Here is a 25,949-nt window from a genome sequence, read left to right on the forward strand (position 1 = left end):
TCCTCGAAATACAATGGCTATGCAGTGGACTGCTCACGATAGTCTGAAGAACTCCTCCAGACTGGCTGTGAACAACAGTATTTATGTTATTTTTGCACAGATCCTTGTAACAGTATTTTGAATATTCATGCTTTATTCCAGTTACATGGAAAAGCCCAGGTGCACAGGGCAGCGTGTGTATGTGTGTGTGGGCTTTGGCTCCAGAGTGAGGACACTTTGTTCTCTGAACAGTCAGGGAAAGAGTGTGAAAAAGAGGCAACAGTTTTTTATTTATTTACTATGATGCACAGAAAACTGCTGGGAAGCAGTCAAGGGTCAAATCTTTCAAGTTTTTTTTCCCAAGAAGATACAACTGCCCAAGTAACAAGTGGATGAAGCCATGAACACTGCATACATCAGGCTAAAACCATTGTGCTAGTTTATTTTGACTCTACAATTGCAGAATAAGTGAAGAAAGTGTCTTCTTTATTTTAACATTGAGTATTTTAATTGAAAGGGGAATTGTAGCTTCTGCCATTAGTGCTAGCACATTCACAGAGATTTGCAAAAAAGAACTTACTTTCTCACAGAATGGGAGTTTCTTTCCGGCCCCATATGCAAAAGCTCTTGTAGAGCTTCTAGTCTCAGTATATCCACCTAAGCCAGCAGCAGTCACGTGGAGAACGGTCCTTCGAGTAAAGGAGTGGCCAGATCAGCTGGGAGACATTTTTTCCATAACTCGAGTGCATCGTTAATACTTAACGTTTCACATACTCGTTAGAGCATGTCAGGAACATCAGTCACTTCCATCAAGACTGGAATTCACAGGAGCAAAAGTCCTACCCTACCAGCTAAACCACTGCTGGGATAACGCCGGGAACAAGTGTTCCTGTTTCCACAGGCTCAGCAATACCTCGGCTGGCCTTTTTACGAAGATCAGCTGAGGGTACGATATGCAATAGCAGACCATACAGGAATCATACTTCCAGTCAGAGACTGGACCACGCCAGCTCAAGACTGGTCTAATCTCAGCTATTAACTCAGGAGATTTTACACCTGGGAGCAGGGAAAAGGACGCTTTAAAACTTTTATATATTAAACAGTTACAAAATTAATTACAATTCGTATTGTTAACTTTTCCATATCAGTTCATCTTCTACTTAACATTTTGTTCTTTTTATAAACGTGTTTCTTGAATAAAAAAAGCTAGAAATAAAGAAACAACTTCTGTCTTGCCTCAGATTTTTATAGTAAAAAAATGTTTTTAATCTTCTAATTTATGTAACTATTTCAAAGTTGGGGGAAGAGGATATGACGTCTGCAACAAACATAAATTTCAAGAATGCTTCTAGTTGCCATGTGGCTGTTAAACAACACTTTTGAAAAAAATAACACACATAATAAAGGAGATAATGCGAACTGTTGTTCTTTGACACTGGCGACCTCTAAAAACTTCCTGAAACAGATTAAAAATTATCATCAGTCCAGTCTCCTCCAGATAAAATGAAATAATACTCTGCAGCATGATCACGTTACGAGAGACTGAATGGAAGAGCCTGAGCAGAGCAAAATTCAAAATGGAGCAAGGCACACTGAGAGCAAAATAACGATACGACTGACTTGAAAAGAGAGAGGAAATAATGAATTCAAAATAAGCAACAGAGACTGCCCATCACTGTGCGCTCACTTTGCAAGTGCTACTCAACCCAGTCACTTCTCTTGGATTAGTTACGGAAAAGAGGAAAGTCGGTGTGTATCTACTTCCCCCTGTTTGAATGGAAAAGGCAGCATGCAGGAAAGCACACAGCGCTGTGCAGGGCTGGCTGTACGCAGGCTCACACCCCTTCTCCTCCAGGCACGGAATAAAGCTCTCACGGAGACATCCTCCTGGTCACTGCTTGGGGTTGGGACAGGCTGCCTGGGTCAGTCTCCTCCAGACCTTCTCCAAACTTTTTTCAGGGCAAATCCAGGTTATGGACCCTGTAAAAGGTCACCTCTTCTTTTAACTACGCTCAGTGGCATTCGTATCTTCCAGCATGCAATCTGGAGCAAGCTTTCCAATGGAAACGTTGTTCTGAAAACATAGGGTGACAGGACGGACACATCTCCTGCCACAGTATGTTTATTCCCTGTTAGATACACTCTAGCTGGATCAGTACAAGTTTACCAAGCGGGATGGAAAAAAGTTGGAGGTACATGAAATCTGTATTGTGCCTGTTAGGCTTCAAATATGAAGCAAGAGCAGCAACCAGACATTGAGGATTTCAAGGGAAGACCTTTGCTGTTGAAGAGGTTAAAGTGATCGAAAGTAACAGCACACAAAGAGTTTCGAGGATGGGCCTTTTCTAAAACCCGCGATCCTGAGTCCAGAATGTAACCTAACAGGCAACCTCGATTCACAGGATGACTCAATTCTCTCCTTTGCACTTACTCCTCAGGATCTGGGTTTTTTCTTTCACTTTGCGTTGGCACGAGTAGTCCAAGCTCTGCAAAGCCAGGTGATTCAGGGAATAAATGGAAGACTTAGGTAACATCTGGACTATGCTCATGTCCTGCACAATTGCTTATTTTAAGGGAACAGACTTGGTGGCAAAAAGAGGGGCAGGCCCCAGTGTAGTATGGATCCAGGGCCAGAGGAGTCACTTTGCAGCCCCTTTTGCAATTTTACATTTAATTTTTTAAACATACAACAATTATATTAAGTACTGGGGGAAAAAGGATAAAAAGGAGATGGCACTATTTACTGGAAGAACTGATTTTCTTTTGTGTGTGTGTGTGTACGTGTCCAAGACCTTTTCTAGCAGAAGAGAGTCATGCGACGCGTATGTCTCTTCATCGCTTATCTTCTTCCTTCCCTCTCTGGTTCTTTGTCCTTCTGGGTTTGCTCTCCTTGCTAAACTGTGAATGGCCCCGTTGGGCAGCTCTGGGGACCCTGAGAAATGCAACTGAAGGAGGAGATGAAGTTCAGAGCCGTAGACATTTTTATAGAAGTACAGTCATCGTTCCACTGTCGAGGCTAAACTGAACCCACAGCAGGTATCCAAGCTGTTCATTAAACATATGAAGTTGCTCCTCATCCTCCTTATAATGCCTGTTGGGGCTGTAGGGGGCAAGCAAAAAAAGATGCATAGATTTTTAATCATGGGGTTGTTAACAGCTGGAGCAAATGACTGAAAGAAACAATTCTCCACCTCATCCTTCTCCCTCCCCCAACCTTCAGATCAAGGCTTGATGCCTTATTGAGGGATCTGCTGCCGTCACACACGGGCTACCAGGCTCAGCACTAAATTGAGGAGGTAAAATGCAATGGCTTTAATAGGAAGGCGCTCAAACTACTCGATCAAAGGGCCTCCTACCCTTTCATTCAGTGACTCTATTAACCGAAGATAGGCAATATTCTAGAGGATTTTCAACACTCCTCTATTAGCTTGTGACTCATTAAAAATGGAGTCCTTAAGAAATGTAGCATTTGGTGCATTTCTTGTCTTAAATGAGCTTAGAGAAACAGCTTATCAGTCGTTTAATTTATTATTAACATTCACTAAAATTTCAGAGAGAGTTGCACACTGGAGTAAAATAGCTCTCATATCTAATTGCTGAGATGAATTTGCAGTTATCAGTATATTAGGAATTCAGGTTTGCACTACAATCCTCCTTCCCATTAATCGCTACACTTGTTCTATTTTATTTCTCTAAGAAACTAAGTTAGAATGATACATTTGGGTTCAAAACTCACATAGTTTACAGTTTTGAATTTCAAGAGTAATAATCACATCTTACAGATAGCACATTCTCACCTTTTTTGGAAAGGCACTCCTCAGGTGAGAATCACAGAATGCCATCTCCTCAAAAGCCTCATACTGCAGGGAAATTACATTATAAAACTGAAAAAACCCTCGAAGATGGAGGCAAGGTTAAGGTTACGTGGCTGTGATTTTCAGTAAAATATATTACAGAGATAATGCAATTATTCAAACTGCAAGAATTATAAACCCTGGAAATTCTAAGGTAAAATCAAATTTAACAAGAAATCCAAATAAAGCATAAAGAAATGAAGAGTCAAATATCTAAACAATCTTAATTATGCTTGGAGAAAATCTCTTCTAAATCTCTAACTAGCTAGAAGTCACATCATTTGTTTGCATAATATGCGTGTATTTGCATATATAGACTAATACACACATGCTTCTGAAGATGAATCATACCTTTCCACTTTATAGTGTGGAACTGAAAGTTCATGAGAAACCTCTCCCTGTTCTGCAGCGAAGGGCAAAAAACACAGCATGCCTTTACAAATCTCCTAATCACATCCAAGTCCACAAATGTAGAACTATCTCAATACGAACTGTATGTTTTTGCCTGGTTACAGTCACCACAGTAACACCCATGTAGCTGTTAAAAAGCTTATCTCCTGGAAAAAAAAGAACAGGGTAAAAGCATAAATTAGAAAGCGATATACATACCAGATATCCGCAATGCATCACAGGAACCTCGGCGGTACCTTATGGAATCTGACAGCAAGTGAGAGGTCAGTGCAATGAGCACGCCGGAGGCTACGGCTCCTTCGGCTGCAGGCTGGTACCTCTGCAAGTCTGGAGGGAGAACTCAGAAGGACACTTGGAGATTTACGGCCTCCGTGACAGGGGCAGCTGCGTGGGGATGCCAGGACCGGAGATTCCCGAGCTGTCGGTCGGGCCGCATCTCTCTGCCCCTCTGAGAATGAGAAGACACGTGCAACTGGGCTGAGGGAGCGTAACTCTCCTAATCCCTGATGCCACACCAAACCTTGTCCATCCAAGAAGCGATGTTAAAAATGTTAAGCGGTTACCAGATCAAAAGGGGATCCTGATGGCGCGTTAGGACAACAGCGCAGAAATGCCAACGCAAATGACAAACTTCACGGAGGCCGCTACATAGAAACGATGGGCCTGCCAAAAGGGGGTACGGAAGGGTGTTCGTAGGCAGTATCATCTGCCTGCTTCTGTGGCCTGGTAAGAGACCCGCGCTGAGAAAGCTGACCCCCCCACCCCTTCTGTACCATTAACAGCTGCCCTGTCTCTGAACGACCACAATGCTGGCAAACATGTCCACGACCGAGATGCAATACCATTAATTACAGAGGTATTGCTTGTAGCTCCTAGAGGCAAAACTGATTTTACATGTTGCCCTTTGTGTGCACATTAGACTAGAAAAAACAAAGTACATTATCCCCAAACTTAAAGCATTACCTTTCTGAGTAAAAGATTCACATGAGAAGAAGTTACCTGACATCTGCTAACTATTTCCTGGGACAAGAGTCAGACTGCTTAATCTTAACTTGGGTCAGTGGCCAATCCCATTTTGCGTTAATCTCTCAAAAGGAGACATAGAGGCAGAAGCCTTGTTCTGCCTAGGAATAAAAAGAAGCTGAGCCTCCCTCCTCCTCACACAATATTGTTCCTATTGGCCCAATTTACTGACAAAAAAACCCGCAGTGAGCCTATTTCCCTGGAAAGAATTGCATTTCAACCAGTTTTTGCTGGACTGCCAACTTCTCCTAGTTGATCACTGAACGACAAGCTGAGTGTTCCCACCTTCTGCTGCCATGATATTCTGCCCAAATCATGAAAAAAAGAAATTCCTTTAAAAAGCCACAGGCTCTTCATGGCCTTGAGAAAACCAACACAGAGCTTCAACCACTGTCAGTTCTGGCCCACCACAGCATGTCTGAGACCCGCATTCCCAAGAAGCTTCCAAACCAAGACTGCACATCGCTCCTGCAGTGCTACTTGTTTCCCTATCATCCAAGAAGGAACATACTGAATCCTACGGTAGCCATTCTCGCTCCTGGGTCTACAACCAGCTTTCTTGTTAAATTTTTCTTTGCTCAAAGATCTAGTCATCAGGCTTACCCAGACAGGAATTATTTTTTTCTTTACCATTGTTAATGGATAACTCTGTCATGGTAGTTAAAAAGGCATACGTGGTATGAGTCAGCAAGAGAAGGTAATGCACGTGGAGGACCTGCCAATTCTTCCTTGTTCCTTTCTGCCCGTCTTCTGAAGAGTCTGGTTTTGGTTAGCCAAATATCAGGTGGTGCTTCCAAGAAACAACCTGGTGGGCTGAGGCACAACTTGTCCCAGCACATAGGAGTTCACTGCTCCGCTTGCTGCTGGCGAGGAAGGCTCAGAGCTGGCAGCCAGTTAAGACAGCAAGACAAACTGCAAGAAGGTGAAAGGAGCTGAGGGGAGAAATTGAGTGCCATTGAGCCCATCGTGCCTCACTATCCATTTTGATTATAAATTCTGCTTTAAAATGTAAGATATTGTTACACCTCTGAAATATAATAAATTGTGTAAGTCAGACCCACTCCTAGAGCCAGCGTTTTGAAAGCGTCCAAATGATGATTTTTAATCAAGTAGAGGCTGAGCGTACATGTAGGGAGCACATATAACAGCGATGCTGTAATGATCTCAGAAAATTATAAACTTAAATGCAGTTTAGATCTGCATACTAATGAAGAGATGCCTATATAGAGCCCTAGACAACTCAGTTTAAAAGAAATCAAAAAATGTCAATTTATTGCAGTGCAGAGTTTCGTTATCCAATTACACAAAGTATTAAGCATCTCATCATCATTAAGGCATTTTTGTCATTTATCTCATATAGATTTTTTTCTAAGTTTAACCCTAACTCTTTTTGCTTTATGGTAATTCTCCTGAGAGTAATTACTAAATTTCCATAGCAGCAATTTGGGTAGTATAAGAGCACGTAAACTCAGCCTTGCTCCCTCCATCATAATGAAGATTTTGCCTAGAAACGTACTTTTTCCCCTTCACATTATTTAAAATATGACACATGATCAATAACATAAAACTGCAGAAAACTTTCTCATATGATAGTTCTATTGATTTTTAAAGGAAATAATTAAACTAACTGTTAAGACCAAGTTCATCAATATAATCTGACTCCTTTGTTCCCCCCTCCTGAGCAGGACAAATCAATCAGGGTCTCCTGGTTAGCATAACCAGTTTCCTAGAGCTATTGCACCACTCTGACAACATACTGAATAGCCATTTCATACCCTGTTCTTCCCTCCTTGCTCTCACATCCACCTGCACGCATCCCCACAGCTCCAAATGACACCCCTCTGAATCTTCTCTATTGCACTGTACATTCCCAAAACCCTCCATCTCCATTCTCTTCTATGTGCTCCCTCAGTTTGCTTCTTCCTACGGCATCAGGTTCCTTTGCAAAATAACAAATGCAATTTTAGGAAAGACATACTGTATTTTTCACAGATAACAGAGATAGAATGCCAAATTGTGTTAAATGCCAAATTTCTTTCCACTTTGATGACAGAAGCATATCTGCAAATTAGCACCTCTGCTCAGACTGTACTGTACTTTAACAACGGGACTCTCCTACCAACTAGCTCTCTGCAAGGCAAAGCAGAGTAGAAGGTGAAATGGGAAAGCCAAGAAAAGCCTCCTGGGCTTCCTCTGAAAGCAAAGCAACTTCTCCACAGGGACGGGCGGCTCTCATTTGAAAATTTTCTCTCATACTCTGATGCCCTTAAGACCTGTGCCATCGTTGGAATGAAATCTCTCCCCAAGTTAACTTGCATATACCTCAATTTCTCTTTCACTTCCAGTGATCCCACCAACGCCTTCATCAAGCAGCTGGCAACTTGGGCTGCCACCGAGAGCTGCTCCTGCACCCAAGTGGTTGGAGTGAGGAACCTCTTCCGTGGCAGAGACAGACCGTAAATCTGGCAGGATGGGACTGGCGACTGGGGAGGTAAGCCACGGGAATGTGCAGCCAGAGATGGGATTCTTTAGAGTTTCTCAACGAAGGTCATGTAAAATCTTCATGGATTTGGTTGTATTCAAGGGACATTGCAGCATGTGTGTAGGTCCCAGATGATACTCTGACTATCCACCTCTGCAACAAGCCAGAAAAGGCCTTCAAAAATTTAGGTTGATAAGATTCAAATTTAATACATTCTGCAAAATGCACTTTTCTTTACATGGAACAACAGATTCCAAACATTAGCAGCAATTTATGCTGAAGAAACGGTGGAACACTGTGGAAGAATTACAGCATATGGAGCAATGCACAGCCTAAATCAGACACACTTAGCATGGTGGAGCACAGCAGCCCTAACAGATCCATTGCTCCCCGCTCAGCAGAGTCACAAACACTTCTTCACTGACAGAAACATTCGTCCGCAACATTCTTAAGATCTATTGGTGTTTGCAAGTTGCAGGATTTTCCTGAGAGGAGGAGGAATTAGTGTGTGCCTACAATTGGCAATGTTATTTCAAGTCCAAGATAGGTTACAGGTAATTCATAAATGTCCCTGAAAAATAATGCTCTTTCTGGAGGTGCTTATATCTATTCAACAGCCATGCAACTCGATGGCCCAAGAAATTACTTTCTACAAATTGTTTTATTTTAAAAATAACTTTTTTATATGTATTTCAAAAGCTTATTTACACTAAGTACAATCATTAACTCCATTAGGTACATGGGCAGATGTGCAGATCAGCACACACATGTAGCTCTCGGGTTAATGTTATTTTAGGCTGCTTACATAGTTCCAAAATCTAAGATTTGTCCCAGTTGACATGGCTCTAACAGGTGTAATTGGAACAACACACGTGTTACAGATCAGAACACTGAAAGTATTCATCAGTTCTTTGTCCACACGTAAAAGGCCTTCCTTCTAACAATTCAACTGTAACACATGAGCATCTAACAAAGGCTCCCATTAGAGATCAGCAGATTCTCTTGAACAGGTGAAACTTGATACACTAAACTCTGTAAAAGGATTTAATTTTTGTCATGTTTAGACAATAAAATTATTGCATGTCTTGGCTGCCTTTCAAGTGCCAAATTCAAACCCCAGTGCATGCACCCAGCTGCCATTAAAAGCAATGAGAGATGCAAGACACTGCACATTTAGCCTTCACTAAGTGAAGTGAAACACAGAAAAGAAAAAAAAAAAGCAAAAAAAAAAAAAGCAGATTTTGCTAAAGGTTACACAGCAGCAGAGTCAGAGGTTCAACTCAGGAACCCTGACCTCATCCCCCACATGATTCTGACAACGTCCACTGGGGGGAATTAGGGCAAACCAGGGAAGAGGCAGTGACATCGATTAGAAAGCAAAATGGATTAGGAAGCAGTGACGTTATAGTGGGTCAAAAATAGACAATATAGGAAGAGAACAGAAGAGAAAAAGAAAGAAAATTGAGAATAACAGTTGAAAAATACTGAAAGCTACCATCAGAAAGGATGTAAGATGATGTGATGCAACAGCAAGCATAAATAAAAGGAGATGAACTGATGAGAGGCACTTTTCAGACACATTAAATAGCTGATTGTCAAAATATTTTCAGTAAACACACAGATGCCACGTTTGCCTCTAGTAGGTGTTTTTACTACCGCATACAATGGCCTGGGTGGTAGGCTGATGTTGAGCGAAGACAACTCTTCTCTCTACTCCTCATCCATCCTAGCCCCCAATCACATTTGCAGCTGCCTCAAAAATATTATCACAGAGCATTAGTTACTGACTGCACTTGGCAAAACCCAAAAGGCAGCTGTGATAGTGCCCTCAGAGTTTTGAAAAGGAGAATTACTTTAAATTTCATACAAAAGCTGTATAAAGACTTGAGACTCGGGCAGACTTCAAAAATACACTGCTGAAGTTGCTGGCACTTACAGCATAAACCAGAAAGGTGCTGTGACTGTCCCAGAAGCAGGACACCTCACATCTAGGTGACAACCAGCAGCTCACCAGTGGAGTCCAGCACAGCCAACACAGCCCTGCTTCCCAGGGTAGAAGCGGGCTCAGAACTGGAATGGACATTTGGGACAAAAAGAAGGGAATGTGGAAGACGGCAAGAATGGGTGTGTTCAACCTCCTGAGCCCTACCTGTCCTTTCTGAAATTACCAAACATTCAAGTAAGCTGAAAGACCAGATGAGATGATTTTCCCTGCTGCTAGCCTATTTTGCATAGGTCTGAACAAGGCCCAAACACATCCTTATCCTTAAAATACTAAAAGCATTCTCCACAGGCTTCAGTTATAACTACCTCCCAACCAAACCCATCTTCCTGACTACCAAAACCCCTCCTTCCAGGGCTCTGTAAAAATCAAAGCTGTCTGACAGACTTTTATTCCCCCAAAACAGCATTTATCAGAGCTTCATTCCTCAAAATTTGACTGCTGTGAAACTACTGCTAAAGGGGAAAAAATGGGACCTTGGTCTTAGCAGTTGTACCTATGCATCTGTAGAGGGACCAGACAGAAGCCCTGCTGGTGGCATTGACAAAATTCATCCCTCCAAGGGCACCACAACAGATGGATCCACACAGCAGATGGATGAATCCACACCAATGTCCTACAACAGCTCAACACCAGCACTAATCAAATCAGAAGGAAAATGCACACGGAAAAGGTTGCTTTGCTTTTTCATTCCTCAGTACCCAAGCCTTTTGCATTCCACTTCCCAGCCCCAGCCTTGGAAACAGCCATCAATTGTCCACACCCTCCATCGCTTGACAACTACAGCCAGCTACAGGGATCGCATGCATCACTGGAGGGCTGCGTCTCCCGAGGAGGATGCAAGAGGCAGAGAAGGGGCATCATGAGCTGCGGCCACAGATCTGCTCGATGTGGTAGATCTCCTTGGGACAGTCAGCAGACAAGATGAGAGGTGCATCCTCTGTTATCACAACATCATCCTCAATGCGCACACCAATGCCACGAAACCCCTCTGGCGCACTCACATCATCCTCAGGGATATAAATGCCTGAAAGAAGGAAGGGAATTAAAACATACAACACTCTCCAGGACAACATATTTCCCTTACTGCACCACCATGAGAGCAGGGTTGGATTTTCGGCAATAACATGAGTTTGATCCCGAAATTTTTTAACAAGGAAAGCTACTCTTTCCCCTCACCCATGGCAGCTGGCAGGCCAAGAAAGGAAAGTGTCCCTTAGTGCCTAAAGACACTAGCATGTTAATAAAACCCTCCACAATTATAGCTGGCCTTTCCGCACTTCTCGCTCTCCATGCTATGTTCACAATGATGATTTTAACAATGTTCTGAATAGAGAGAGAAGAGCCAAGCATTAAGTATCAGTTTCCAGCTGACAGCTCCAAATCCAGTGACAAGCAGAAAGAAAGATTCATGGTGAAATGCCTAATTTGCAAAGCTAAGTTGTGAATGCCTGTAATTGCAGACTGCAATGCTTGAGACTTACACTACCAGTGACTGGTAGTAGTTTAGTCACAGTAACACAAAACACAGCACAAGTGAATTTAGCCTGCTTCTCTGCACTGCAATTGACCTGCACTGCTGTGGGTCAAACAGCAGCAGTCTGAGGTCTATAACACTCTGCCTTCTGCTGCACAGACATTTTTTGAGAGTTTACTCCCATAATTTGTTACCTTGGCTGTGCTTGGGAGGGAAATAAGGTTTTCTAATACTGCAATCATTTTAAATTTCACCAGAAAGGACCTGAATGCTTCAGTCTGAGGGATCAACTAACTACTCAAGCAATACTGTTATCCTCAGTGTTGGCATGTTTTTGTCCACCACTGACTGCATCACTTTTTACCTGGTTCAATGGTTATCACCATGCCTGGCTGGAGCGGGAGAGATCGGGATATATCTGGGGTATCATGAACATCCATGCCCAAGTAATGGCCCACATGATGTGGGCAGTACTTTCGAACAGCCTAGCAGAAAACAAAACAAGCGTCACGGAGGCAGTTAAACACAGCCTAACCTGTTCTAATACAAAAGATGGGGAGAAGAGACAGAATAGTTATGTGCTTAACTACCAACCTTACTGCCACGACTAGGTCACCAGGGGCTGCCTTCCACTTACCAGAACTGGATGGCCCTCAAAACCCACCAGCATCATGTGCCTATTATGAGCATATTGCCCACTGCCTTTCCCCCTCACTGAAAAGAACAGCCCAAGGCCATCACCACCTCAGCATGTCAGGCAAGACTTCAGTTTTCAGCTCACTGAGCTTTGCTACCCCAACCCTTTCCATCCCTTACACATCCAAGCCCTGCGTTGCTCCCATCAGCAGACCCAGACAACTGGCAGCAGCTGACACAGCTGCTATGTGATGTGGCAAAGACGTCTCCTATGCACGACAGAGCAAACGCTGTGTTGATTTCACTCAGCAGCTACAGCAGGATTCTAATCCACCTCTACAGGTCACAGATACTGCCTCACCTGCACACCCTCCTAATCCCCCTCCCTCCAGAGAGGAGCTCCCTGACAGCAGGCATCAAAGAGCTAATTCTTGCTCTGCCCCATGCTCCTCACATTCACTGGGGAGTGAGCTGCTGACGCTGCTCTCGTCTGGCTGTGCTGCCGCCTGCCGAAAGAAACCGGCATGATAGCCTCCGTTCTCAGGCAAGAAATTGTGCTGTTGTTGCACTGACGCTATAGGACAATTAAACCTGGCAGAAATCTGTCCTGCTGCCAAACAGGTAGCTCCCTCACTTGGTTCCACCATCTTTCTTGTATTGGCATCAGCAATCATGAAGGTTTGCAGTGAGTGGGACCGGATAAACTTCTCTAACTGCAAACCAATCCTATTTGATCTGCAGGTTCAGCTCTAAGGCAGACCAGTTTCCTGGTCTTATTCACCAGGTAGCTCTGTGAATCCCAATACTGACACAAAATGGTGCAGAAGAGGCAGCAGGTGGAATGACTGAGAAGAATGGGCTGCACGTTTTGGTGGCACTGCAGATTTATGCTATGTTAAACAGATCACAAAACTATGACTAATTGCCTGCAGCCAGCCCTGGACCCAGAATTTTGTGTTAGTGCCACTGTCTCTATAGGTCCCTTCAGACTGTCTGTACTCTAAAGGTGCATCTACACTAACAAGTAGTGCAGACCAATGGATCTGCAGAGTGTAATAGCAAGTGCCGAGGAACAAATGTTCACACTGTGCATGTAAGACTGGGGAGTTACTTCAGACGAAATTGTGTGCTGAATGGTTAAACACATCTTCAAGTTCAGCCTTATCTGAGAGAAATCCAGTCCTGGGCTGAGACCAGCCCACAACATGAATTAAAGCACAGTGTGTGGTGACAATTACAAGATACATCTCAAAAGCACATTCCTGAGCCAAACTAAAGCCACTAACATAATCCAAGGAGAAAACAGTCAAGCCTAGTAGAGAGAAGCTGTAGTAAAAAAACTTCAGGTACCTTGAAGAAGTGGCTCTCAGTGATGCTGTTCTTCAGGATCCCCAACTCTTTCAGTTTCTGTCCAATAAGGCTCAGCATGAGGCTGTAGATATTTTCTAGGCTCATGCCTGGGGAGCAGAGGCTCAGGCAGGACTTCTGGATATCCAGGACAGCCTGGTATAGTTCTGCTTGGGGTTTGGTGAACCTGAAAACCATTGAGAAAAGGAACAAAGGACATTTCTCACAATTTAACCTCTCCCCAGAACCTATTTTGGGGATAGATTCAGTTCTATGTTGGAGAAGGGAAAGTCAGAAAGGAACACAACTGGCTCCTTACATGAAATGCCAGACAAGGCATCACTGCAACATGCCCTTCAATGCACTGGGTAGAGGCAGGGTTTCTCAGCTGACAACCTAACCCCAAAGCAAAGCAAGGCAAAGCTACCACAGAAAAAAGAATGCACTTGAGCCAAAACATCCAGGAATCAAACACACAACCACAGGGACATCACACCAGCAAATTCACAACTGACAGAGCCATGTACAGGTCAACTAAACTCCTGTTTTCTTACATACAACCAGAGTCAGCCACAGCTGAATGCACAAAAGCCCTCTCTGCACTTTAAGCATGCTGTAAAAGCTGAAAATAGCAGTAATCACACATATTCATCCAGTAATTAATGAGGCAGTGGGGAATACAGCTTCTCATGCTGAAAGATTAGTTTATATAATTTGATTACTCTGAAGAACCACAGAATGGGACACATTAAAACTACTCACACAGAGATTAAACACACATACACTCAATCCATCAATTATCTAAGAGCGTCTCAGAGTTCTTCAAAACAGCCTTATTGCAGCATACCTTCCATTGACGGGCCAGGTGCGTGTGATGTCACTTACATAGCAGGAAGACTCACATCCACCATCTAGCAAGACCAGTTCACCATCCTGGAGAATAACAGGAAAAAATGCCCTGCAGGTCAGTCCAGCTATTAACTGAATTGATTTTTCTGTCTGAGAGTGGGAGAGGAGATTATGTCTTTATTTTTGCAAAGCAGCTGCAGAGATGTGAGTTCCTTTTGCAGAACAACACCCCGGGTGCTGCTGTTTATAAATAGGCTATTCCAGCTGGATTGTTTCTCTGCAAGGTAGTCTCTGACTGTTATGCTTATCTACAGCCTGAACTCTTAACACACTGATTTTCAAACACTTTGGAGTAAAACCAGACATTTTCCTTGAACTATTCTGTGCTCTGAGACACCAGTCCCATTCACACCTGGATTGCTTACTCCAGCAGATTACACCAGTGACTCCTTTCACTAGAAGTTCTCTGCTAGTGACTGAGACAGAAGGGTTTTGCAACAAAAACATAGATTTCGGAGCTACCCACAAGACCACTAACAGCTAAAGATTTAGCCTTGTCACAAGGTAGGAGGACCCAGCAAAATCACTTCTCTGACAGTGTATCATTACTGTAAACGCACTATTGAACAGCTTGTACCATCTTGCCTGTTCTCTTCCGGGTCTTCCCTGACTGCTCTAAGATATACTTCTGAATCTATCTGGTGATGGAAGAAAAAACTTTTGGAGATGTGAACCTCCAATTAGCTTCAGCAAAACTGTTCCATGTCATTTAAATCACTGACCGCACATCTTCCAAAAACCCTGACAAAAAAAGACAAAGGGCCAGGAACAAAACTACTGCCTTGCTTTTCCTCCTTAAAGAGGCTAACAACAAACAGAGCAGTGAGATCTGTAAAAAGTTTGGATTAAAGTCTCTATGGATTTACACTACATGTAATCCAAGGCCTTTTACAGATATTCACTCCACAGATCCGTGACTGTGCCAGCAGCCATGATGTGGCATGACAAAGAATAATTCTAGCACTTTAAGGAAAAAAAGAAGCAGAATTTCACTGCTAGCACTACTTCCAGTGCTAGCTACTATCATTGTATACAGTTAAGTGCCACAAACACTTACACAGCAAATAAACTCAGACCTCACTATCCCACTGAATAGACAGGCCATTAACTATCTATTTAAATTGTATTTTTAGCTTCTTCAGAATAGCTGGTTTAATTCTTTAAGTAAAATATGAAATTATAGCACCTGCCCTCTTCCAAGCAATTAAACAAGCTAAGTAGCAATTTATTGGCTAAGGGAATTCGGCCTGTGGTTTGTTGCCCAGTAAGTGCCTTATGTTGTGCATCGTGTCCTCTTTCTTTAAAGCTGAGACCACTAAGTGGTGGACTGAATGAAGTCCACATGTGACCATAAGCAGCCTTCAGATACCTTTCAAATTAGACACTCTGTTAGCCTATTTGGCAACAAGATCTGTAGGAAGTAGCACACAAAGGAAAAGAAAGAGTCAAGTTCATGAGTTTAACCTCCTACTTAACAGTTTTGAAAAAAACAAGTGACAGTCATTTAACTGAACAACTTTATCAGAAGCAACTGGAGTTACATGAGCATGCCTGACCTTAGACGACAGTACAACAAAGGAGGCTTCTTTCTGCCAAAAGCAGCCTGTCATATCTTTTGTATGTCTGTCTCTGCAGATCATTTCAAGGTCTGCTAGCATGCCAGCTTCAAGAACAGACAATGCTAGTGGGAAAGTTTCTTCCTGCATTAAGACAGAGAAAAAATATGCTCCTCTGAAAAGTGAATCATGAGTAGAGCAGTGGGGGAATAACTGCTCCTTAAAATACTTATCTGAATCTAAAGGTGTATTGTCACAAAAGCTGGAGAGGGTTCAATTCAATAATATGGATCTTCAAAATAAGACATTCATTTACCTACAGCCATCTAATCCACCTCTCAACATTTAACACTGATCCTTTCCCTCCTTGTTCCCCTTCCCTGCTTTGCTAGCCTACACAAAATCTGAAATGCTTTTCAGCCTCCTCGCCAGAGGAGGAATGCACTATTGCACCTTATGTTGCAAAGCAAGGCCAAGCAATGCAAGTGACAGTAGAAGACCTCCCCAGAGCCTTCACTCTGCCTGCTGCAGTGGTCCCTCTCTTTTGTGAGGTTAGCAATCCACCCATCACTGCACACTGCTGCACACGGTGTGGGAGCAGATATGCTCGCTAAATGAAGTTATTTCCAAGCTTGTTTGCAAGTCCTTCCACTGTTCAGAAAATACTGCAGAAAGTGCAAAGAGGAGAGAAAGAGACTAGACGGAGTGAAGTTAACCTGTCACTGACAGTAAAACTAACCAGGGCAGGATTCCTTTCCCCTTCTCACTTGAAAATATGTATTTAAGTGTTTTGATCTGTTCAGTCAAAACAAAGAGCAGCTACAGGGCACATATGGGTACAGTGTGTCACAGCGCTGCACTGTAAGTTACTGGACATCGTATTGTTTACCTTGATGAGCTGATTGTTCTTCACATAGTGCAAAGTGTTTGATCTATTGCCACCAGCAACAACAGGAGGGTAGGCCAAGATGTTAGCACCACGAGCCCGGCACTCGAATTCAAACTGGAATACCAATTCAGAGAGGAGGAGGCTGTTAGCACTGATTCAGGCGATTAACTGCCCTGGGGCTATTATAATTCATGTCCTGCAACTGTTTTCTTAATTTGTACAGCACAAAGTGAAACTGGAAAGTGAGTTCACTAAATGAAAGCAGCCTTGAAGGTTTTCCAAAACACTGGAGGAAAAAAAATACAGAACTACCCACTTTTCAAGATAGTGTTTTAAGTCTGCATCTGGTCTCATGGAAGCTCCTTCTGGTGCAAGCTGTTCAATACTGTATCAAACATTCATTACGTTGTCATAAATCACCATAAAGGTGAGGATTTGTTCTTTTATAAAGTAATGCTCTTAGTTGCCATAAAACTTTGCGAATTTTCAAAGATCCTAAGTGTCAGCATGACAACAGTTGTGTTTTGCTGTTGTCTTTTAAAATTACAAAGTACCAGCATATTTACAGCAGTATCTATTTTCATGACTCTGTTGAACTAAGAAGGTTTGAAAGCATGCACTACCTTGATGTCCGAGGGGGAAAAAAAAAGGCACCGTAAGCCTCAAGATCTTTATCTTTCTTGAGTGACGAAGCTGATGAAAGCATGGAAATGAATAAACTTACGTCTGTAAAGATCCTCTATATCCTCAATATATTAACAACCTGTCTTTTCTATAATTACCAAAACCACATGGGACAGAACACTCCAGGATGCCTACGTGTAGTAAAGTAGGTTTTACAATCCTGATCTGGAGTGAAAAGTTGATCTGTAAAATACACTTTAATTAAAATAATTTTCTCTACAAGTTAGTACCGCTGCTCAGTGCCATGTCAGCACAGGCCCATCTATGTTGTAATACAGGGTCAAATCCTGCTGATGTTTCTCAAACAGGCATCTCACTGCAATTCCTTATGAAATTCCTTACCAAACGCAGAGGCCAGTTAGTGCTTATTTTGAGATGTGTCTACACTGCTTCAAGATAGCTGTGGTAATCTGATGTAGTAAGAGGCTACAGTCAAGAGAAGCAGGCTTTACAAATAGGTGTTATAACTACTTAAATTCTGTACAATAGAACTGTATTATAGAATAAGATAATAACTACATCTCTGATGGTTTAGCAGGTTTTGTATTTAAATACAGTAGAAAAAGAGATCAATAGCAGATAAACTTAAGACAACCACTACATTCCTTGAATAAGGGTACAGGAAGTACAGCTGAGGAATTCCTCACACTGACTTTTCTGCACGTCCTAGGAACCACAAGAACTGGCTGAAGGAGGAATGTGCTACAGCAGGAAGCCTACATTATAGAGAGATCTGACATTTCTAGTTTCGTGGAAGGATAACCAACATCCAGACCTTCTGTCTCACCTCCACCCACAAAGTACTCACCTTTGCATACAGAAAGGCTTCATCCACTGGGGATTTGCTGGCAAACATTGTCTCTATGAAAGCCTATGAAAAAGAAGGGCCTTTCAGTTAGCAAAGGAGCCTGAACTTGAAAAAAGTTCTTTTTTTCACTTGCTGTCTTTTGAGGAAGGCCTAAAATCAGCTGGCCCAAAACATCGGAACCAGAGGCAGCTTTTCCTTCGAGAAGGACAAGCTGTGCCTCTCTTTTCTACTTGGCTCTCTATTTTAATAATATTTACAAAAACATAATTGCATTTGAGGTCATCTGTCAGATTGGTTTAAAATTGGCCAATGAGTTCAAAAAGTATTTGAGGGAGAAGGGGGAAAATTGAGACATACACAGGCAAGGTGTTCACAAAAATCCTGTTTTCTCAAAAACAACAGGATAAATGGGGAAGAGAATGGCGCGGGGAAGGCTGAGAAAAGAGTGAAGAGGCCTACCCCTGTTCCTGAATAGGTATTGCTTTTAAACAAAGTTTAACATCTGCTGGCTTGTCTTTGCTCAAGTTACACTAATTGAGAGAAGCTGGTAGTCCAAGCAGTCTTCCTGTTTCTCCTTGTCAAGTGTAGGGAACTGAGCCCAGCCAACAGTTGAGACACAGCAGTTCAGCAGCAGGTTAGACCAAAGCTATCCTTCCAACACATGTCACCCCATCAACAGCCCTCTCCCCTTTCTTCTTTAAAGGAATGCACTGGTTCATCTGGAGAGCACACGAACCCATACCTCTGCTGTCACCCGTCCAGCTATTTTCATCCTTTCAATCTCTGCAGGAGATTTGATCAGCCGAAGGTTTTGCACTAGATGTCGGATGCCCTGGATGTGGTTTTTGTTCCGAGCTTTTATCTCAGCCAGGGGCTGCATGTAGTCAGAGTGCAGCTCCGTATGCACTGGTTTCGTCAAATCATACCAAACAATGTTTGACTCACCTGGAATACAAAACAAAAGCTGACACAGACAAAAATAAATGTAGACATGTCCTCCCCATACTGAACAAACTCACTCCTCCTAAACTAGACCTGTTGCTATATTTGAGAAATTAATTTCCTCTGAATCTGTATTTACAGACCATATATACACTTTCACTGTCACAGGATACTAGCATTCTCTTCAAAATCTGGAAGATTACCAATTCACAGCATGTAGATTTGACAGATCCCCACTTCTATGCCAATATTAGGTTTTACGATCATCACTGAAAATATGTACTTTGCACAGATCCATTCACAGTTTGCATATCAAAGTTGCACTTGTGTAAGCTAAGTAGCCATTGCGCTGCAGTCGTGCATGTTCTGAATCATTCTCTCATTTAGCCTGTCCCCCCGATGCTGTAAGGCAATTTACCTTTTACCCATCGCATGGAATCAGGGTCATTATCAACTACGCTTCAGAGTATCTTTGGGGAACAACTCCTTATTTCAGCCATTCAGAGAAGATGACTTACTGAGGACAAACTTATTTACCCATGTGGAAATTTATTTAGAACATCAGAGTCAGCACCCACATTCTCCCCACAGGAGCATTTTAAATGGGAATGAGTAGAAAAGCCATGCTGAGTCACAGCTAAGGTCCACCTAGGCCCTCCTCCTTTGGTGGCAGTAGCCATTAGCAGGTGCTAACAAAAAGTCTCTAAGAAACTGGGCATTTATGAAAGAGTATTTCCCTTAGCACATCCTCCCCACTTCTGGTTTCTTCATTTCAAGGCTGCATCTTCGTAACACTGATTAACTGCTTTTCATGGACCTCTCCCCCATAGAACCAAAAACTTTTGAATCCATTTATACTTTCGACATTCCAAACCTTCCATGGATGATCTACAATTTAAAACTTAAAAGGTGTCAAAACCTGCCATGTAATCATTTCATTCAGTGTTCCCTTTGTTTTTAAATTATGAAAAATAGCAACTAATCATTCCTACTTATCGTCTCTATGCTTTCCATAATCATACACACCCCTCATACCTTACCTTCTGTTTTCTGCTGTTCAAACCGAGCAGGTTTGTCCAGCATGTATCTCACACACACTCCATGCTTTTAACCATTCTTGTTGCCCTTTCTGTGACTTCTCTACTTCCAATATATCCTTTTTTGAAACAAAATAACTAGAATCCAAGATGTGATTTAAGACTCCAGAATTCACTCTATTTATTTGTGTAATCCCCGAAACGCTTGCCCTTTTTATATTGTCGTAAGCCTCCAGCTTAATTTTATAATGCATTTAAGTTCACTCTGGATTATAAGTATTAAGGCTACCTGGTGATGTTAGATGCAGAACACCATGTCTAAAGGACAGCAATTTTCTTATTTCAAGAGTAAGTCAACATCTATCTAAAAAAGGTGAGTGGACTAACAACCTCCCTGTGTGGATCATTTTCCAAGTCTATTATGAATAAAATACCTTTAAGTTTCCTATACTTCATCTGGTTCTGGCTCTGTCAGCAAAAAGTTATGACTAAAACGGTAACATGGTTTGCAACGCTCTCTTGTTTATCTGGTTCCTTACATTTTACAGATGTGCACACTGGCATTCACATGGGCACACAAGAAATTCAGATGAGAGGAAAAACTATTATTTTCAAAACTACTTTTCCACTGGTGACCCTCAAGAAGCTAACAAGAACTCCCAACTGTCTTTGTCACACTGTCATAGACCCCGCACCTCCCCAAGTTCATGATGGTGTCACAGACCACCTTCCAAACCCATACCATTCAGACCCTGCAAATCACATCTCATCCCATTCCCCCTCCATTTTTTGTTACCTTTCAGCTTGGCCACCAAATGCCTGAACTCCTCGATGGTGTAAGCTTCGTCAACTCCTGTGAGAGCGATTGCCCCGTCTGTGCCTGATCTGGGCCCGTCCCACAGCTCCCGGCTTGGATCTCTCCGGGGTACAAAAAGTATGGATTTGTGGGAAGGCAGCGCTTTGCCAGGAATGCTCTGCAGCACCAGGATGCTGTCAGGCTCCTGGAACCCACAGAGGTAGAGGAAGTTAGTGTCCTGGTGGAAAATGTAGGGGATGTCATTGCTCATGTAGTACGTGGGGTTGGATAGCAGAATCACTGTGTGGTCCAATCCATCCCAGCCATGCGCTTCTTTCTGGATCAGTGCCATCAGTTTGTGTCGGCGAAGAGCGTATTCCACCTGTGACAATCCTGGGGTTACCTCTCCTACGAATACAAAACAAGTCAGATCAAGAAATTCAAGGCACTCATGATATTTTACTAGTTGCATGCCTGATTCCTGCCTACTCCCTGATGCCGTTCATATGCATGGCTTCGTTGTGGTCCCTCATTAGCCTTACCATTGCGCTCTCATGCATCCCTTCAGCTTCCACCCCTACAGCACATCCTCACTCAGTCTGCTCCTCCATCATGCAAAGACAGAAATTTATTTTAACAAATCTGATTTTCTCTTATGTATTTCTGTGCAAAAGCAGAAATCACAAAACCTGGTAGATTTAGACAAACACCCAAAACAGATGGATGTTTTTGGAAAGACATATAAAAAAAGGGGAAGGGGCAAGGCAAACTGGACTTTGACTGCTGAAAACCGATGGGGTTTATAGCACCTGGACATTGAACAGAAGATTACCTCCCAAGGTTGAGCATTAATTTCCTCAGATAAAGCTAGAATGTCTATTCAAATACACACTAAGTCAACTCATAAAGTAACTAGTTCTAAACCATAAGGGGAGATTGAGTGTTACAGATACTGGGAGATCAGGCAGAAACACAGAGGTTGCAGAGTCTAACCAGTCACAAGATTCCAGGCAGAAATAAACCACGAACTGCAAGCTGGAGCCAGGCCATGATTAAGAGAAAGAATCTCCTCCAGGGCAGATGTAGCTTTTCTCAATAATTAACAATTCAGATTTTTCCAGAGCTAAATACTATATTCCCTATGACTCTAACTAAACAAATGCTCTCTTAGATGAAAGTGTTTTAAACTGCTCCAGTCACGAAGGATACAAAGCACAACGATCAAGATACTCAACAAAATCAGACTGAGGTTGGAGTAACAACCAACAACAGCTCAAGTAAGTATTTTTAAAAATGTGAGACTCTTTAACTATGATTTAAATTAATACATAAGCCTTAATCACTACTTTGGCTAATACCCTATTTTAGCATAGATTGCATTTTCATACAGTTAACTTTCTACTTTCATAATCTTGTCTTCCTCTTTAATGTATTACGCAATGACAATTCTAGAATAAAAATTGAAATTTGGCTTGTACTGTAAGTGGATTCTTGCATGGGTGGGATGAGAGGGGGAATTTCTATCCAGAATGTTTTTCCTTGGCAAAAGAGAGTTTAAAAAAATCACATATGTTGTATTTGCATCAAACTTTACACCTTTTCAACACCATACATCCCCAACACCTATTTGGTGTGAAAGTCTTTTTTTGTAAAGAAAAAACCCAAAGCACCAAATTAGTTTTACTCTGTAGATTGAGAAATGACAGAGAACACAGAAACTATTTAAATGCAATCTGACCCCACATTTCTGCGATATTATACTGCAAATTTCCTATGCTCCGCTGCATTCCAGTCAGCTTTCTAACTACCACAAACAGCCCGGTGAAATTTAGAAACTGCAGTAGGGTGGAACATGGGAATCCCATTTGTCTTCTGACTGCAAGGCCTGGAAATTCTCTTTGCCTTAAAGGCATTTGCTTTTTAAAACAATAATTGCAATAAAACAATGTTGTATTATTTTACGGAAAACACCACTCCTTTATTAAATGGAAAATTACTATGGGCAGCTAGGATTAATCTCCAGTGTTTCAGCTGTGAGTACTTTTAAAGCATCAGCCTCATTTACTGTGAGCTGTTAATCAGTGCCCTGAGTAACCTGATCTAATATTGAAGTTAGCTCAACTTTGAGAAGAGTGTGGACCTAGTAACATCCTGAGGTCCCTTCTGACCTGAATTATTCTACAGTTAAATATATAAGTCCATGGTTACATATTCATCTGTTCTCTCTGTATACCCATCTATAGAAAAGAACACAGAACCAGAATCTGGTTTCCTGGACATAATCTTGAATATATCTTTACTTCAAAGTTTTTAATCATGGTCACCTCATACCTACATGCTCATTTTCATTAATCTCATTAAACTGCACAACCTTAGCTTCTCTTTCATCACTACCTTCTAACTTTATAGTCACAAGTCTATTTTTCTTCTTTTTCTCACAGCTTGAATACTCTTCTGAAGGAGGCATGTTCTTTAGACAAGTGGTGTCCAACCCTCAGCAAGTCTCTCCCTGATTTCCTTTTCTGAATGACACCTTTATTTTGTGACCCACAAGACATTAGATATGAAGCATTCTAGCAGTTCAGCTTGCACAAAGGACTCCTCCTTAATATAAACTGTATTGTATTTGAAGGACAATGAGCTCCCAAGATTCCACTGCCATGAAAGGGCTGCAGTACTGAAGTCAGTGACACCAACCACTCCATGAGAAAAAGGTAAAATGCTAACACGTGAAGCCTGTTTTTGGAATCAGTATCATCTCGGACAAGGAAATTAACTACTAAATATAATTACTGCCTAAAGAAGTTAATCATAAACAGCTGAAATCATGGACACCTGTATGATGCAGTAAATCAATACTCTGTCCTAGACATCTCAGAAAAACAGAAGTAAGAGAGAACAGCAATGATTGGCTCATACAGGGCCTGAACCTAACCTGGTTTGAGAAGGTGTGGGTGTGTGAAGGGGCTGGGCTGGCCCAAATACCGGTTTGGAATCTTCTTCTGCTGGGCAGGCTGGATGGAAAATCTTCGGAGAGCACATGACTTGCAAACTAGAGGAAAAGAAATGCACCATGTCAAGGTAAAAGACCTTTCTAGTTAGCAAACTGCAGAATTATGCTCCAGTCATCTGCCTCTTCGTAGGACTCGCTTCACTTACATGACATAAACATCCCTCCTTAACTTCTCAATTTGTTGTGCACCGTAATAGTTTATGAAACAATGTGCACACAACTCAACTAACGATCAAATATTCACAAAACAGATTGAAATAAATTAACATAAGCTAAACCTGACAATTCAGCACAAAAACCCAGAAAGCTATGTCAGTGTGCACATACTCCAATTTCTACACTTGGTGCTCACCCTCCCTCGTGTCCCTCAAGCACCCCAGGGCTTGAAGCACAACACCTGTATATCGTCTTTTCTTGACGACATCTTCAAAAATACCACTCATATGGAACAATTATACAGTTTTCAAGGCCTTTCCAGTTCTTTTTTTTACTAATAACACCACAAAGAAGCCATAAAATACCACAGGTTTATGCAGCAATGCAGGGTTTTTTTCTGTATGAAAGATACACAAGAGTCCCCGTTTATGTATTTAACTTACTTGAGAGTAGCCTTAGCCAAATTGAAAACAGTTCCTCAGAAGCATACAGTTATGTATCCCTCTTCACATCCACGCTGCCAAAGCAGACAAGTTTCAAAGAGAATTACAAGCGTGCATTTGGGAGCTGGGGGTGTGCACGGTAAGACAAAAGCTAAAATTAAATACTATTGTCATAAACTTTACAAACTTTGCAATTTTTAGTCACAGCCTTTTGCAGCTGAAGAATTGCTTGTGCCGAGATACAAACTGGACACATGGAAGGAGATGGTAATCGGTTTCCTAACATCCAGCAGCTGATGTTTTGGAAACTGGTTCTCTTTTGTGTCACTTACCATGTGCCTACTACAAAATCAACTCATGCTGCCATAGCACGGCGCTGGGTTTTTAGAACAAATGATAATCAGCTCTTCACTAGCATAAGCGAGTACAACACAAGCGAACCAGCTGCCTGCCTTTCAGAGAGCCGAGACTCAGAGACTTATAGCAGAACATATAGACTCTGGACTTTCTGTGGGAGCCAGTACGATTAGCCACTAATTTAAGATTACTTATGCATGGCAACTGACAGTCATAACATAAAGCATTCACTACGGGATGACTGACTAGAGTAACAGTCTGGAAACCCGGGCAGTGAAATATAATTACAGCTTTTTGCGCAGTTTAAAAAGTGAGCGTTGTCACCGTTTCTCTCCGCCTACACAAACAGGTCAGCTTGCAACGAGACAGGAGAACACAACGGGCATTAAATAAAGCAGTATTTTGAAGACAGCAAGGAGCTTTCCACATCGTTGCTTTATTTTTCAAACAACAAGCCCTTCTTCCCTCGGATCCAACCGCGACCGGGGGCTACGACCCCGCTGCCGCAGCCAGCCGCCCGCCCGCGCCCCCTCAGCCGAACGGGACACGCCGCAGCGGCCCCACAGCCCGCCCCGGGCAGTCGGTTACCAGAGCCCACCCCCCCCCACCCCACGGGGACGGGGGCAGCCACGGGCGCGGGGCCGCGCCGGTGAGGTGGAGGCGTGTGGTGAGGGAAGGGGGAGTCTCTGACCTGAGAAGCCGCGCCAGCCCCTCACCGCCGCCACAAGCCTCCGGGCCGGAAGGCGCGACATGTCCGAGGGACACGGCTACCGCGGGGATCGCCCCCCCGACCCCAGACTCCCCCCTCCCCTCACCCCTGCACCGGGCCCGGCCCAGCCCGCGCGCGGCGGGGCCTTCCCCGGCCGCGGCGCCGGGCGCTGACACCATCAGCGAGCGCGGCCGCCCGTCCACTCCCCGCCGCCAATGAGCGGCGCCACGCCGGCTTAGGCGCCCGCGGAGGCCGCCTGTCTCGCCCGTAGGGGAGACGCGAGGAGGAACGCGGGACACGGCGGGACCCCGGCAGCGGGGGGCGGTGGGTGGGTGGGTGAGTGGGAGCCGCTGAGGCGGGGAGCGATGCCGCGCCTGGCGGGGCTCGGCCGCTCGGCGGCCACCTCCGCTTCTAGAACGTTCCCGCCGCTGCGCGGCGG

At 43.1% G+C, this 25,949-nt stretch overlaps 1 protein-coding gene across 6 annotated transcripts; it reads right to left on the reverse strand.

Moving 5' to 3' along the window:
- Positions 1-269: 269 nt before the first annotated feature.
- On the reverse strand, positions 270-25,852 carry XPNPEP3 (X-prolyl aminopeptidase 3). 6 transcript variants are annotated; one of them, XR_012653573.1, is made up of 14 exons: positions 25,493-25,852; positions 23,768-23,884; positions 20,833-21,240; positions 18,800-19,002; positions 18,058-18,120; positions 16,566-16,679; positions 15,677-15,820; positions 14,059-14,144; positions 13,215-13,398; positions 11,593-11,713; positions 7,590-10,778; positions 4,443-6,179; positions 3,777-3,839; positions 270-3,079 (listed from the first exon to the last, which is right to left on the reverse strand). XR_012653573.1 is itself a non-coding variant. In XM_075051064.1 (12 exons), exons 4-12 carry the CDS (start codon positions 21,182-21,184, stop codon positions 10,612-10,614), a joined length of 1,434 nt encoding a protein of 477 aa, XP_074907165.1. In that variant the 5' UTR covers positions 21,185-21,240; positions 23,768-23,884; positions 24,445-24,518; positions 25,493-25,583; the 3' UTR covers positions 7,043-10,611. The 6 variants fall into 6 exon arrangements, 4 of the variants coding, with proteins under 4 accessions (XP_074907163.1, XP_074907165.1, XP_074907164.1 ...); XR_012653572.1 differs by lacking the exons at positions 270-3,079; positions 3,777-3,839; positions 4,443-6,179 and adding an exon at positions 6,181-6,199; XM_075051064.1 differs by lacking the exons at positions 270-3,079; positions 3,777-3,839; positions 4,443-6,179 and adding an exon at positions 24,445-24,518 and having other exon boundaries at positions 7,043-10,778; positions 25,493-25,583.
- Between the last annotated feature and the right edge of the window lie 97 nt (positions 25,853-25,949).

This window comes from Buteo buteo, chromosome 19 (assembly GCF_964188355.1).
Source record: "Buteo buteo chromosome 19, bButBut1.hap1.1, whole genome shotgun sequence".
Taxonomy (NCBI): Eukaryota; Metazoa; Chordata; class Aves; order Accipitriformes; family Accipitridae; genus Buteo; species Buteo buteo.

Bases quoted from the DNA above. Each gene is read 5' to 3' on its own strand.
- XPNPEP3 (XM_075051062.1), bottom strand. From the start codon at position 25,553: ATGTCGCGCCTTCCGGCCCGGAGGCTTGTGGCGGCGGTGAGGGGCTGG. The intron at 23,885-25,492 runs GTCAGAGACTCC...CTTTTCCTCTAG, and splicing joins GGGCTGGCGCGGCTTCTCAG to TTTGCAAGTCATGTGCTCTC. The intron at 10,779-11,592 runs GTAAAAAGTGAT...TCCTTCTTTCAG, and splicing joins GGTGATAACCATTGAACCAG to GCATTTATATCCCTGAGGAT.